This window comes from Canis lupus, chromosome 15 (genome assembly GCF_048164855.1).
Source record: "Canis lupus baileyi chromosome 15, mCanLup2.hap1, whole genome shotgun sequence".
In the NCBI taxonomy this organism is placed as follows: Eukaryota; Metazoa; Chordata; class Mammalia; order Carnivora; family Canidae; genus Canis; species Canis lupus.
The window spans coordinates 37,017,907-37,031,176 of NC_132852.1; the positions used below are offsets into that span (position 1 = coordinate 37,017,907).

Below are 13,270 nucleotides of genomic sequence, written 5' to 3' on the forward strand. Positions count from 1 at the left end.
ATTTGCAGTGCATATATCTAACAAAGGATTTGTGTTAATAATATATGAAAAGCTCCTATTATTACTCAACAATAAAAAGACAACCACACTTTTTATTTATTTTTATTTTTTTTTTAAGATTTTATTTATTTATTCATGAGAGACACAGAAAGAGAGGCAGAGACACAGGCAGAGGGAGAAGCAGGCTCCATGCAGGGAGCCTGACATGGGACTCAATTCCAGGTCTCCAGGACCACACCCTGGGCTGAAGGCAGCACTAAACCACTGAGCCACCCAGACTGCCCCAATCAACACTTTTTAAAAGTAGACAAAAGACATGCACGGATACCTCACAAAGGAAGATATACAAATGACCAATAAGCACATTAAAAGTGTTTGACATCATTAGCCAACATGGAAATGCAAATTAAAGCCATAATGAAATACTTTTCTATACCTACTAGAATGGCTAAAATTTTGAAAACTGACAAAAACAGATATTGGTGGGAGTATGGAATTTGTATATGTTGCTTTGGGGAATGCAAAAGAATGCAGTTACTTCAGAAAATATTTTGACAATTCCTTATATAGTTAAAAATACTCCCAACTTTATGACCCCATGATTCTATTCTCAGGTAAGTGACACACACACACACACACACACACACACACACACAAGAATGTTCATGAAAGCTTTATTCAAAATAGCACACACACATACAAATTTAAAGGAGAATAAATAAATTGTGGAACTTTCATATAACAGAATACTATTCAGCAATAAAAAGGGGCTAGTCTGCTTTACATGCAACAAATGGATACATTTCAAAAACAATATGCTATGTCAGAGAAGCTCAACACACAAAATATATGTCTGTTCCATTGATATGAAGTTTAAAAATAGGCAAAACTAATGTAGGTGAAAAATTAGGAAAAGTGGTTCTCTGGAATGGGAAGTTGGATGGACTAGGAAAAGGCACTCAGGACCTTTCTGGGGATGGATAAATTATAACTTGATAGGGCTGTGGGTTATACAGGTGTTTGCAATGTCAAAACCCCCCAAACTATATGACACTTAATACCTGCATTTCACAGTACATAAAATAGACATCATTTTTAAAAATTAGAAGAAAAAATCATAATTTCATTTTAAAATTATCCAGTCAGGATCCTTTTAGAAATAAAAGTGATTATCATGTTAAGAATAAAGGCTTTCAGGTGCACTGGGTGGCTCAGTGGTTGAGCATCTGCCTTCGGCTCGGGTTGTGATCCCAGCGTCCTGGGATTGAGTCCCTCATCAGGCTCCCCGCAGGGAGCCTGCTTCTCCCTTTGCCCATGTCTCTGCCTCTTTCTCTGTGTTTCTCTCATGAATAAATAAATACAATCTTAAAAAAAAAAAAAAAAGAATGTAGGCTTTTAGGTGAATTTTAAAAGTATTTGCTTCCCCTAGTTATCTATTCAATTATTGAGTACCTACTCTATGTCTGTCATTGTTCTAGACATTTTGAACATATCAGTGAGCAAAACAGACATAAATGTCTGTTTTCCATCTAACAATCTATAGAAGTCGGGAGAAGGACATAAGTCAGGATAACTAAAATAAGTAAGTAAAAGTTGTAGTGTTTAAAAAAACTGAGAAATTCTAGGGCACCTGCGTGGCTGAGTCAGTTAAGCCTCTGCCTTTAGCTCAGGTCATGATCCCAGGGTCCTAGGGATCAAGCCCTGGGTAGGGCTCCCTGCTCAGGGGGGAGTCTACTTCTCCTTCTACCTCTGCCCCTCCTCCTGCTCATACTCTCTCTCAAATAAATAAATAAAATCTTAAAACAAACAAACACCTGAGTTCTATGAAAGAAAGAATGCCTGGAATGTTCTAGCTGCATGACACAAGTTTTTAAAAAGTTATAGATATATTTACTAATTAGTAGTTTTGTCCTTAGTATCTGATTAATAATGCATTAGAAGCATTCCAGAAATATGGGTGGGTGTGTATGTGCATATGCATGTGTGTGGTGTGTGTAAAAGTGCTGATTTATCATCATTGTTTTATTCCTCAAGCTTTTCCAATATTTTATGCCTGAATAAACATATATCAAGATGTCACCTGGGGTGGGTGAAAGGTTGGTTTCAAGGACATTGTGTTCAATGCTAATCACATCTCATGTGCTACTGAGTCATAGTCACATTGAGTTATCAAGTCAAAGAGCAGCCCTTTTTGTCTTCTGTATAAAAGACAAGCTGCTCAAATGTTACAGAATTCAGACGCCCAAGTCATTAAATGTGGTTGTACATAAAAGATGCAGCACTGATAATTCAAAATAGACAAGAAGAATGTGCTCTAGAAATAATTCTTCTACAAGTCATAATATCTGGCACAAAACATAAATAAAGCCCTATTTTTCTCCTTCAGTGCCCTGCCGTGAAGGAGTCACTGAGCCAACTCGTTATCTGCCAGTAACAGCGAGTTTCGGGAAGGCCTTCAGCTATGGAGAGACTTTTTCTGTATTTTTTAACAAGACATAGACAGAGAATACAAGAAATCCCCCAACAAAAAGCAATAGCGCCAACAATTTGAAAAGCTTTGTGATGAAATTATCCAACATTCTGAAATATGAAGCCCTGTGTTGTTTTTCTATAGCTAAAAACAAACCTGAAATAAAGTGTTTTTTAATGTTTGTTCTTATTTGTTGTTCTTAATTACATATCTTGGAAAAATCCATCTCTAATCAAGCTCTATAGATGTACTAATGGACCTCCAATCCTAAATCTATATGGTATTAGAGGATTCTTTCATGGCAACGTGTTTATTTGCCAGCTACAGCTAATGTTTTCCTGCCTTTTTCCCTGTATGTATTTGAATCTGCTCACATGGAAGGCCTGCTGAAATGCTACCCACATTTCTAATTCCCATTCAAATGTCTTTCCTGGGTGAAGTCTTCCTCAACCAACAAACTCAGAAGTGGCTTGTCTTTAGTTCACACAGCATGATATTCAGTCCCACTTGTCTGGTCTAGAATTATACCATGGCATTTCCTGACTACAATGACCCCTCCTGGAGGCTCATAGCCAGGTTAGGGAAGGAATTGTAGGCTCCACACATAGAACCCAGTTTAAACTCAGACTGCATTCTCAAAATTGAGTTGCAAATTTTCTTATTAGAGCTATTATGAATAAAGATTCTCGTCCAGCCTATAAAACTCATCTGGCCCATATAACACTTAATAGTATTCATAGCACCCTTTGCAAAATTATTTTCATGAAAAAATGTATTTTCTCAGAAAAAAAATATTTTATGTGATTCTGTACTACTTCTACACTGCCAACATGAGTTGATCAAAAATGTTGAAGTGATTGAAAAATGTTTAAATGGTTGTTGATGAGAAAAGATCCTATTAAGTCCCACGATGTGGTATATGTCTTCTTAAGGAATCCACAGGAATGATCCTCATCCTATGGTTCCTGAGAGAAGATGTTCAAAAGGTCAAGTAGCATTACTCAGCAGCTTCTGTGAAACCCCATACGAATTTCAAAAGCTGCATGCTTTCCATTACTTAAGGAAACATCTGGCAGGGTGCGATTGGGAAGCTGGTTATTGACCATATGGTGGAACCATCTTACCTCAGCTTCCTAGATATTTCTATTAAAGGGACTTGGGCTTGTTTTAGCTATTAGAGTCAACATGCTGCTTCATTTCCGTTGGATTTATAAAAGCACAAAATTTCTAATAAGATAATGCTACTTGGCCTTTTTAGCATCTTCTCTCATATTGCTCATCTACAAAAGCATTCATTAGTGAAGGTGTTTAAAGATAAAGCAGAGGTACTCCTGGATAACTCAGTTAAGCATTTGGCTTTTGCTTTTGGCTCAGGTCATCATCTCAGGGTTGTGAGATTGAGCCCCGTGTTGGGCTCTGCACTGAGCATGGAGCCTGCTTGAGATTCTCTCTCTGCCCCTGCCCCCCTTAAAAAAAGGTAAAGCAGAAGAAAAATATCTAGTTCATATATGAGTGGCTTCAATCTGAAAAATACTCAATAAAAATATGGAAATAACAAAGAGTTTGAAATGAAGGAGATTACAAAAATTAAGCTAGCTCTCTGCTCATTTCTCTTTCCATCTATTTCTTTTAGATGAGCCTGGATTTTTCCTTAGTAACCAATGCAATCTGTGAAGACAATCTTTCTCAGACAGCCCAGTTTTGTGGCAGAAATTAAGAGTTTCGCTTACCTCTTAGTTCCCCCATGTCCAGAGTTGTCCCAAGTTGTTCTAATAAAGCAACTCTTGCTGCATTCTTTTTGTGTTTCTTGCCATCGTAATGTTGCTGGGCCATGAGAGGATTGTTAAACCAGGCTGCACAGAGTCCACAGTATCTGTCTGAATCTCGTCTTTGATAGGGAGATGCGACCACTGGAGCAGTGTCCACCCTCGGAGGCTTAAGTGAGTTCAGGGGTGCTGCTGTGAAGGAAAATAACCAGAGAGAACCACAGGCCAGGTTAGTTCGTTACTGAGTACACTTCTCTTCAATATTCGAAGTTGGATGAGTCTCATGTTCATTCTAGAGCTTGAAATCCAGAGTTTACTGAAAGCAGGAAAATGATCTTTGCCAGCCTGCATTTTTGAAGCTGAGATACAACTGAAAATTCCTAATTTATTGAGATTAGATTTCTCACATTGTTATGCTTAAATCTGATGGTTCAGGAGATCACCCATTAGGAAAAAAGTAAGACTTTCAAAAATAAACTCTTGGAGGTAACGGACAGATCCATTCAACAAATTGTAGGCAAAACTTGAAATAAACATTGAACAATGATGGCTTGAAAGATTCTGAATGGATGAATTAGACATTTGTGTGTTACAATTGGAAATAGTCAATAAATAAGAATTTTCCTAAGTGATAGAAGCAGATCTTTCAGTGACAAAGATTGTACCAGTTGACAAAATCCTGCTAATTTTGTTGTCAGTTTCTTCTGTTTACTGTGATTGTTATTTTCAACCCATACCTGCTAAAATTGTTGTTGTAAGTACAATATTGTTTTAGAAGACCAAATGACAAACAGTATAGAGCTGATGTTGCTTATCTAAACTGAAAAGGCATAATATCACTATTTTGAGATTGCACAGCCCCTGCTATTAATTTAACACATTCCATTTTGAGCTTTCAGTGAATTTTGGCCCAGAAACAAAAAAGAACCTAACTTGAAGGAGTTTACTAACAAAAAGTAAAAATAACTTTTCTTCTGCATACAACGTACAATTTGCTTTCATCCTTATAATAACCATGACTTGGATTCCTGTTCCATTTCTTACATGATGGGCTTGAGAGATGCCAAATGGTTCACTGATGGTGACAAATGTAGTTATGGTAAAGGCAGCACTCCAAACCAAATCCTTAATTTCCAAGGCTAATGTTCCTTACAATACCTACCTCTAAAGACTCTTTACACACTTCTAATAAGCAATTTTACAATAAGCAAATTTATATATTTTTCTAGACCTCAGTCATCTTTGCTTTATATAGATTTAATTTAATTTTGGAAAAAGGTTCTAATCCAAATATTTTCAAAAGAAGAAGCAATTTAAATTCTCATATGGTCCATTGGTCATAATGCAATATAGAATACCTTCTATTGGTCTTTACCCTGTAATGTGGAGTGCAGCTGGCAAAACCATGAACATTAGGGTTATTGCAAGGAAAAGCTGAAATCTGGAACCTCAACAACAAGTTAAGTAAACACTTACTCAGTTCCCTCAAATTTCAATCAATTTCCCAATTTTCAAATCAGTTTTATGTGGGCTTTTTTTCAAATTAAATAACAAATATACAAATAAATACTTGCTAAAAAACATTTTGATTCAAGAAATGACTGGTATTATGGCAATATCTTCAATAAGTCTTTTCTTCTCTATCCAGAGATTTCATCAGATAGAGAGATTTTAGCTAGCTTACATGAAACTAAATGGTATTATCTCTATAGGGACTTAGAGAAATAGTATGTCTCCTAAAATCCACATTGTCAGATTCAGTCATATATCACCATGTGAAAATAAAGTTTAAAAGTGGGCCATACCACCCCAGCAGCCACCCAATATCATCTGCTATGACTTAGAAATGCTAGTAAAAGCTACAAATACTCAGTTGACCTGTATGCAAAAGGACTTCTATCTACTTTTCTGAAGGAAATTAGATCTTACTTTCAAAGTTTCCTGCAACCTTATCAATTTCTGAGGATTTATATCCATCTATTGTTTTTATGACAATCGAAAACATATCAAATGTTTGCAATCAGAATGAATGTTGACTCTTGATGCATAACTTATTTTTCTCTAAACTGGGCCCTAAAAACATCTGAGGTCAATTTTACCTATCGATAGTCTACATTTCATTTCTGACAGGAATGATGCACAATAGAATATCAAATAAGATAATCTTATCTTTCACACAAGAAATTGTAAGTTAATGCTGCATCTGTATTGTAGCTTCTTTTCCTTAATAATTCTATTACCCAGTGTACAGCTCCAAAGTTTAATTTTTCTTATGCCCCTATTTCTGTCACCAGTCTCAACCCAGTTTATATTTCCTTAAAGGCAAACAAAGGCAGCAACATGAGGGAGTGGAAACTACCTTGACTCAAAGTCAGAAATCAAGATTGGGTTGTACTCCATCACTCACTGAGCTGTGTGATCTTTGGTAAATCTCTGATGTCTCTGGTTTCCACAAGGTTGAAATTCAGGGTCACCATCTCTTTAAAACCCATTGTGTGAGGATGGAACGAATTATAGAAGCTCCCTCTGTCACTGTCTCTCGCTCTCTCTTTTATGGCTTTGATAAAACCAAATAATGTTATATGGGAAGAGCAGTTTCCAGATAATAATGCTAAATCTGTGTGTGAGCATGGATCATAACAACCATAGTTCTTTGGCAAAAGTATATTATTCTAATAAAATGAATACAAAGAAGGGCAAAGATTATTGTTTGGTTCGAAAACACATTTATGACAAAACATTTTAGTTGATGTATAGTTCATTTTTATTTAAATTTCATGCTTTATGTGTTTATTCTAATTGCAAAAATAGTTAGCTAAATACTGACTTTATCTCCTCTATGTATAACTTAAAACCAAGAGTTCATTCATCAAAACCAGTAGTTTTCAACCTTGGGTAAACATTAAACTCAGGGGGAGCTTTTTTTCCCCCAGGGGGGAGCTTTAAAAATCTCCATGTTCAGGCTGTCCCCCAGACCAATTCTGTTCAATTATATCAGAATCTCAGGATAGGAGCCAAAAGTCAGGATGCTCCAGTGCATCCTCCCACACCACCTGATCCATGTTTCCAAAGTACAGCTAATGTTGAGAAGCACTAATACAAATATTGCCAGATTTTGTCTGAAAATGGCTATATAATAGTCTCCCTCGATCTTTGCATTAAAGAAAGTCACATGTTACATCCCACAGCAACAGGGCCAATTATTTTGTAGACAATAACTGAAATGCCACCTCTTTATCTATGAGGCAGAAGGAAATAATAATTACTTGGCATTTTTAAAACCCTGATCAATTTCTCCATTTCTCCAAGATATAAAAAAGTTGCTATAAAATAGCAGCATGTTATAAATTTATATTATAAAAGTTAAATAACAATTATGACCCCTTGTCCCAAGCAGAAACTCATGTACACATTGAGCTGCAGAGGCACTGGACTGCCTACCTTGGACTGGCACCATTCCCAGCCTGATCTACCATCCCTCTCCTCCTAGCTAAACACCTGCCCTGCGGGGTGTTGTTCAGTTCCATTTGCTCTGTGAGACCTTGACAACCAAAACAAGAAATAGTTCTCTCACCTCTAAATTCAAAACATTTACTAACTGAACAATTCATTTGACATTTCTTAAAAGTGCCTTATAATCTTAGTTGTGTACACCTATGAGTATATGTGTGCATGTATAAGGGAAATTAAATCATAATATTACACTTCAATACTAGATATTTTGGTGTGTGCTATCTTCTCTCATGCATGTCCATAATTCTTTGTTTCAATTAAGAAAAAAATTAAAACCATCTACAATTCAATTTTCCTTCATGATTCATTTTTTATTAAAACTGGACCTGAATTCAGAAGAGGCTATGTATAGTCTTTATATATATATATATAACTTATATAAGTGTTTTACATATATATTTATATAAGTGTATATAGAAGTTTATAAATAAATAAAAATAAGTAAATAAAATGTAAAGTAAAATATATAATATGTATAATATAATCAGTGTAAACATACATACATGTTGCAATAGAATTATTAATGTCTCTAAACATGGAGTCGTGTCTTAGATCTGTTGAAATATAATATATGGTATATGTACTTAATTACAAATCTAAAGCCCTAAAATTTCGGATTCTCAAAACACATTCAGTTCCCAGTATTTTGAACAGAAGATCATGGATCTGTAGCCAATTCAGAGGGACTAAAATAAATTTGTTGTTCTAATGCTTGAGACGACTGAAACAAGTCAGTCTCCAAAACTTGATTTCTAAGAATCATCACCTGAAAATAGGAATCATTTTCAATATCGCTTTTACATCTTGTATGTTTGTCAAGAAGCAAGTTCTCAATAGCTATTTATACACTGTTGGTTAAGTTGTCTTGAGTAATAGCGTAGAATAATATGCATCTCTGTCCTATATTTGTTTCTTCCTGGTAGGATAACCTCAGTTGATCTAAGGACAAAAATACTTTCAGAACACCTGGTGTGTGCCTCTCTCAGAACACTTCCTCAACTCTGTAATGTAACATGTATAACCAGACTCCCCATGAGTCAGCAGTTGCATGGTGGCACTCACATAATGTATATATCTCATGCCTTTTGCTAAATGAGTGAATAGCTAGATGGATGGATGGATGCTCTTTGCATTAGAAGTGAATAAAGTGCAGAGTTTTCTTGTTTTTTCTAAATTGTGTCATTTAGGGCTTGAGTACTAGTCAATATAAATATAAACACTAGCAACCCAGTGGCAAGATTCTGGGTGGAAGTGAGGGGAGGTGAAGGCTAAATTGCAGAAAGGCAACATGGCAAACTATAGACACATGCCCCAATCTCCCTATCTTTTGGATTTAACTGGATATACCGAAAGTCAGTATTATTTCAAACTTCTGTCTATTAGCTGGGGTGGTCTATTTCCGTGTATTTTAAAGAATTCAAATTATGCACATCATTCTGGAAATTTTACTTTCAAACAGGAAGCCATTTACTCTGATTGGTTTAGCACAGCATCTGAACTCATCTCTCCAAGCTTCTGGCTTGGTACCACCCATCCCAGTTTGCCTGGCACTGAGAATATTCTCAGGACATAGGACTTTCAGTGCTAAAACAGGGAAAATCCTAGGCAAACTGCAATGAGTTGGTCACCCTAGCTTCTGGGGTCAGAACTGATTTAACATCGCACTGAAGAAAGGGATTAGTAAAAATTTTGGAAATAACTGCTTGGGAAACTAGAACAAGTACTCTTTCAACCAACCAGATAGGCTCTATCAATATATCTCAAAGCTTTACTCGTCAGCTTTTCCTTGTGGGTGTCCATAGCCAGAGAAGGGAATAACGCAGTCAACAGGCAATAGTATTCTCACCTGCCTGTCTGCCCTCTGGAATATGGCCTCAGGGTGCCTTCAAACCAAAAACATGCAGCTTTCACTGACATTCGCTACTCTCTCTCTTTCTCTCTCTCTCTCTCCCTCTCTATCCCCCCCCCCCCCCCCCCCCCCCCCCCGTCCCCATCTCTCCTCTCCCTTTCTCCCATGTCCTTTTCTTTCTCCCTCTTTCACTCATTCCGGATGCTTTCAAGGCCTTAGGGTAACAAAAATTAATCCATTCTCACAAAAGACTTGGGGGTTATTGAAATAGTTTTAGGAAAAAAAAAGAAATAGTTTTAGGAATTTACTTCTTTTAAAGTCCATGGCTTTCTCATCTAAGGCATTCTTATCCATAATATTAATTCTTTCAGTTTGTATGCTATAGTGAGGTTTACTCCATTCTGTCTCTTCCATATCTTTTCTTCTTTAAGTTGTTCCCAAATCCTATTTGACCAGTGAAGCAGCTTGAGGTTCAGGGAGATAAGTCAGCTCTCACAGGGACCCTTAATTAAATAAGCAGCAAAGACAATGACCAGATCTTTTGACTCAAAGACCAGCGCCATATTTTAATGCCAACTAGTTTCTAATGATGCTGAGGAAGTGATAGGCCAAATAAACAAACAGATTAACTATAGAGTCAGAACACATTTTCTAGGCTTCAACATCCGTTCTCAGCAGGGATTATTTGGAAATACTCATTTTTCTCTAAAACAATTTTTCTAATTTCCAGTGCCTATAATCAACTGCCTTTCCTTTTTCTCTTTTTTTTTTTTTTTCCTACTCTAAATCAAATTAATGACGGTAGGAATCCTTTAGCAAGTATCACTGGGTTTTGGGGTTTTGTTTTGTTTTGTTTTGTTTTCTGTTTTTTTTTTTGTTGTTTTTTTGCAAATGCTGTTGACAGTTAAATTTGAATGGGCCACTTGGTGTCTGGCTGGGGAGATGGCTATCAGTGTGGATGGACAGCTCAGAATTCCAGCCTCTTCTGCAAGTAAATGCCTCAACTTGATATAAACCGCAAAGTCGGGGCTCAAGATGTACATTTCTTTTATATCTCTAGCAGAGGACAGGGCCTCTTGTGTAGATGGCAGATATTCTATGAACATTTAATGAGTAAAGGAAGAAAAGGACTAACAAATTTCAGTTAATATCAATTTGGTGGATTTTCATGCTTTCATAAATGGCTTATGAGAGCTACATTTTAAATCTTGAATGATTTTGTTAGACTTTATAGGGTTAAAAACAAGTTAGATGTTCATATGTGGTGATAGATTAAATAAATTGCAGGCATCCATACTCTGAAATACCATGGAGCAAAGGAAAGCACATTTTAGAAAAAATATTTAGTGACCTGGAGAAATGCTCAGAATATAATGCAAACTAAAGATGTGTTTATATGTAGGGTGCAAACCTAATTACTTGTTATTAAATTATATACACCCATCTATTTAAAACTATATAAAGACTAGAAAGCTATAAATCAAATTTTTAGCAATGGTTATTTCTTAGTTGTGGATTATAGTGATTTGTTTAGTACTAAAGGATATACACTCTTTGATGCAGAGGGAAAACATTTTTATTTTACAACTTACATATAGGCCACATTTCATGCTAAGTTGTTTTAGTGCAAAGTGGAGAAAACACTGCTTAGGGGACGTGTGGTGCCACAACCAGGTCTTAAATTAAATCACAGATTTTATTTGCAGTGATTTATTTATTAATTTATTGTTGATTTGGGGGAAAATGTGTTGGGAAAAAAACTAGCTCTGTCAGAATATGATGTAAAAGCCCACGCTTCTCCTATTTCTCTCCAAAAGATACAGAGGAAAGCTGTTTTCCCACTGTATGGCAGACCCAAAAATCACTTTCATTATTTAGATAAAATGAAGTAACACTCTTCCTTCTCATATGTTTGGAAGTGAGTTCCGCTATCCAAGGCTGCAAGACAGAAAAATCCATGTGCTATTTCTTTTATGCCATGAAGGAAATTAAAGAACACTGCAAAATATCTCATGTCCCAAAATACATGCTATTAAACACTTCCTGAGAATAAACAAAGGCGAGGATGACTTAACAGAACCATCATTCCAATTCAATTTTGTATCAAAACTCTAATTATAATCAGCCTATTAACAGGAACTGCTTCCTCACCCACACTACATTTATATATCATCAGTCTTCATTAATATAGATTCATAGATCATTGATTTTCATTAATATAGAATAATTCCCCCTAGTTTCAGTCACTGATTAGGTTCTAAATATCTTCAGTACGCCTGTTTCCTGCAAAATCCCAATCTTTGAAAATGAGCCATTAAACAGAACTTTAGAGAAGATGCAAGTCCATTTATAATTTTCTCATGTTGTTTGACAAAAGGATCCTAAGGCTGCAACACTCCACATTCTTCCAGGTGTTGAAAACAGAGGATGTAGAATGTAGGTTCCATGAGGACAGGATCTTGCACTATTTTGTCCACTGATATATCCTAGGTCTAAAGAACCAGCCCTGGCACACAGTATGTGTTAAATAAACTCTTGTTGAATGAGGGGAACAGTTTATGCTCTATAAAGCTATCTGTGTAAGAGAAGGGATTTTAGTTTAGGAAATTCTGCTAGTAGGAGAACATCCTCTCTGTACAGACTGATCTTAAAAACACCTGTTTCATTATGGGTATAATGCTTTCATGGTGTTTGGTCTTCAAACATGATTCAGTTAAGGTGTTTTGCTCCCTCTGAATTCAAACTCAGAATCTTTGGTTAAGGCCATAGTTCCCAAACTCTGTGCAGAGGTACCAGAGGATGATGCAGGGGATCCATAAGATTATTTAAAATTGTGAGAAAACCATAGAGACATCCATTTAATACCATAGGAACCACTATCTTAATGAAGTTCATGATTTCAACATTAGATGCTACAGTCCTTTGAATGAGTTCATATTCCTGTGAACCTGGATTTTTGGAGGCTGCTGCCTACCTCTAATCCATCTAGCCAACCAATGAGGAACAGGACACAAAGGTGACAATGTCCAATCTAATCCAAAGATTTGAGAAGTTATACAGTGTCCAATAGGCAAATGCATCCATTAGTAAGTGTGGTTATTCAAGGATGAAATACAAATGTCAACTTTTCCTTCAATATATGCTGGCTGATTTATTAGGACATAAATATTTATTAAGTTGTTGGGACACTAAGAGTTATGACATCACCCTACTATATTTACTTATTGCTTGAGCAAGTATCAATGGTCTGCTAATTGGGTGCTGCTGTAAAAGCCTTTCCTCATGAACCTCAGACAAGAGGCAGAGTCTCAGAGGGCAGAGTGGATTTCCCTGGCGGGGATTCATTGATTTACTGAGACTCCCATGCCCACGCCAGCAGATGCCATACTTGGAGGAGCTGGAGGGCATTATCCAGATCAAACAGTCTTAGCTGAGAGGGGAGGGTTGGTGAGCTGAAACCTGAGGACTGGTATCAGCTTTTATGCTTTCCTTCTGCCACCACCATCCCGATTTCACCTAACCTATACCCCATGCTCACAGTTGGGAATAATTTACTTATCCAGCAGCATCAGCTATTCAACTAGAGAGCCAGCTTCCTGGATCATTTCTTACATCCTATGAATATTTATGCAGGATTCAAAGACAAAAAAAGCAACCAGTTCCAGAAGCACA

The 13,270-nt window shown here is 36.5% G+C and overlaps 1 protein-coding gene across 9 annotated transcripts in view; it reads right to left on the reverse strand.

Moving 5' to 3' along the window:
* ZMAT4 (zinc finger matrin-type 4) overlaps positions 1-13,270 on the reverse strand; it is a 339,499-nt gene that overhangs the window by 125,904 nt on the left and 200,325 nt on the right. For all 9 annotated transcript variants that reach the window (XM_072776591.1, XM_072776592.1, XM_072776594.1 and 6 more), the window contains one exon: positions 4,201-4,428. In XM_072776591.1, coding sequence (XP_072632692.1) covers positions 4,201-4,428 — 228 coding nt within the window. The remainder of the gene's footprint in view (positions 1-4,200; positions 4,429-13,270) is intronic.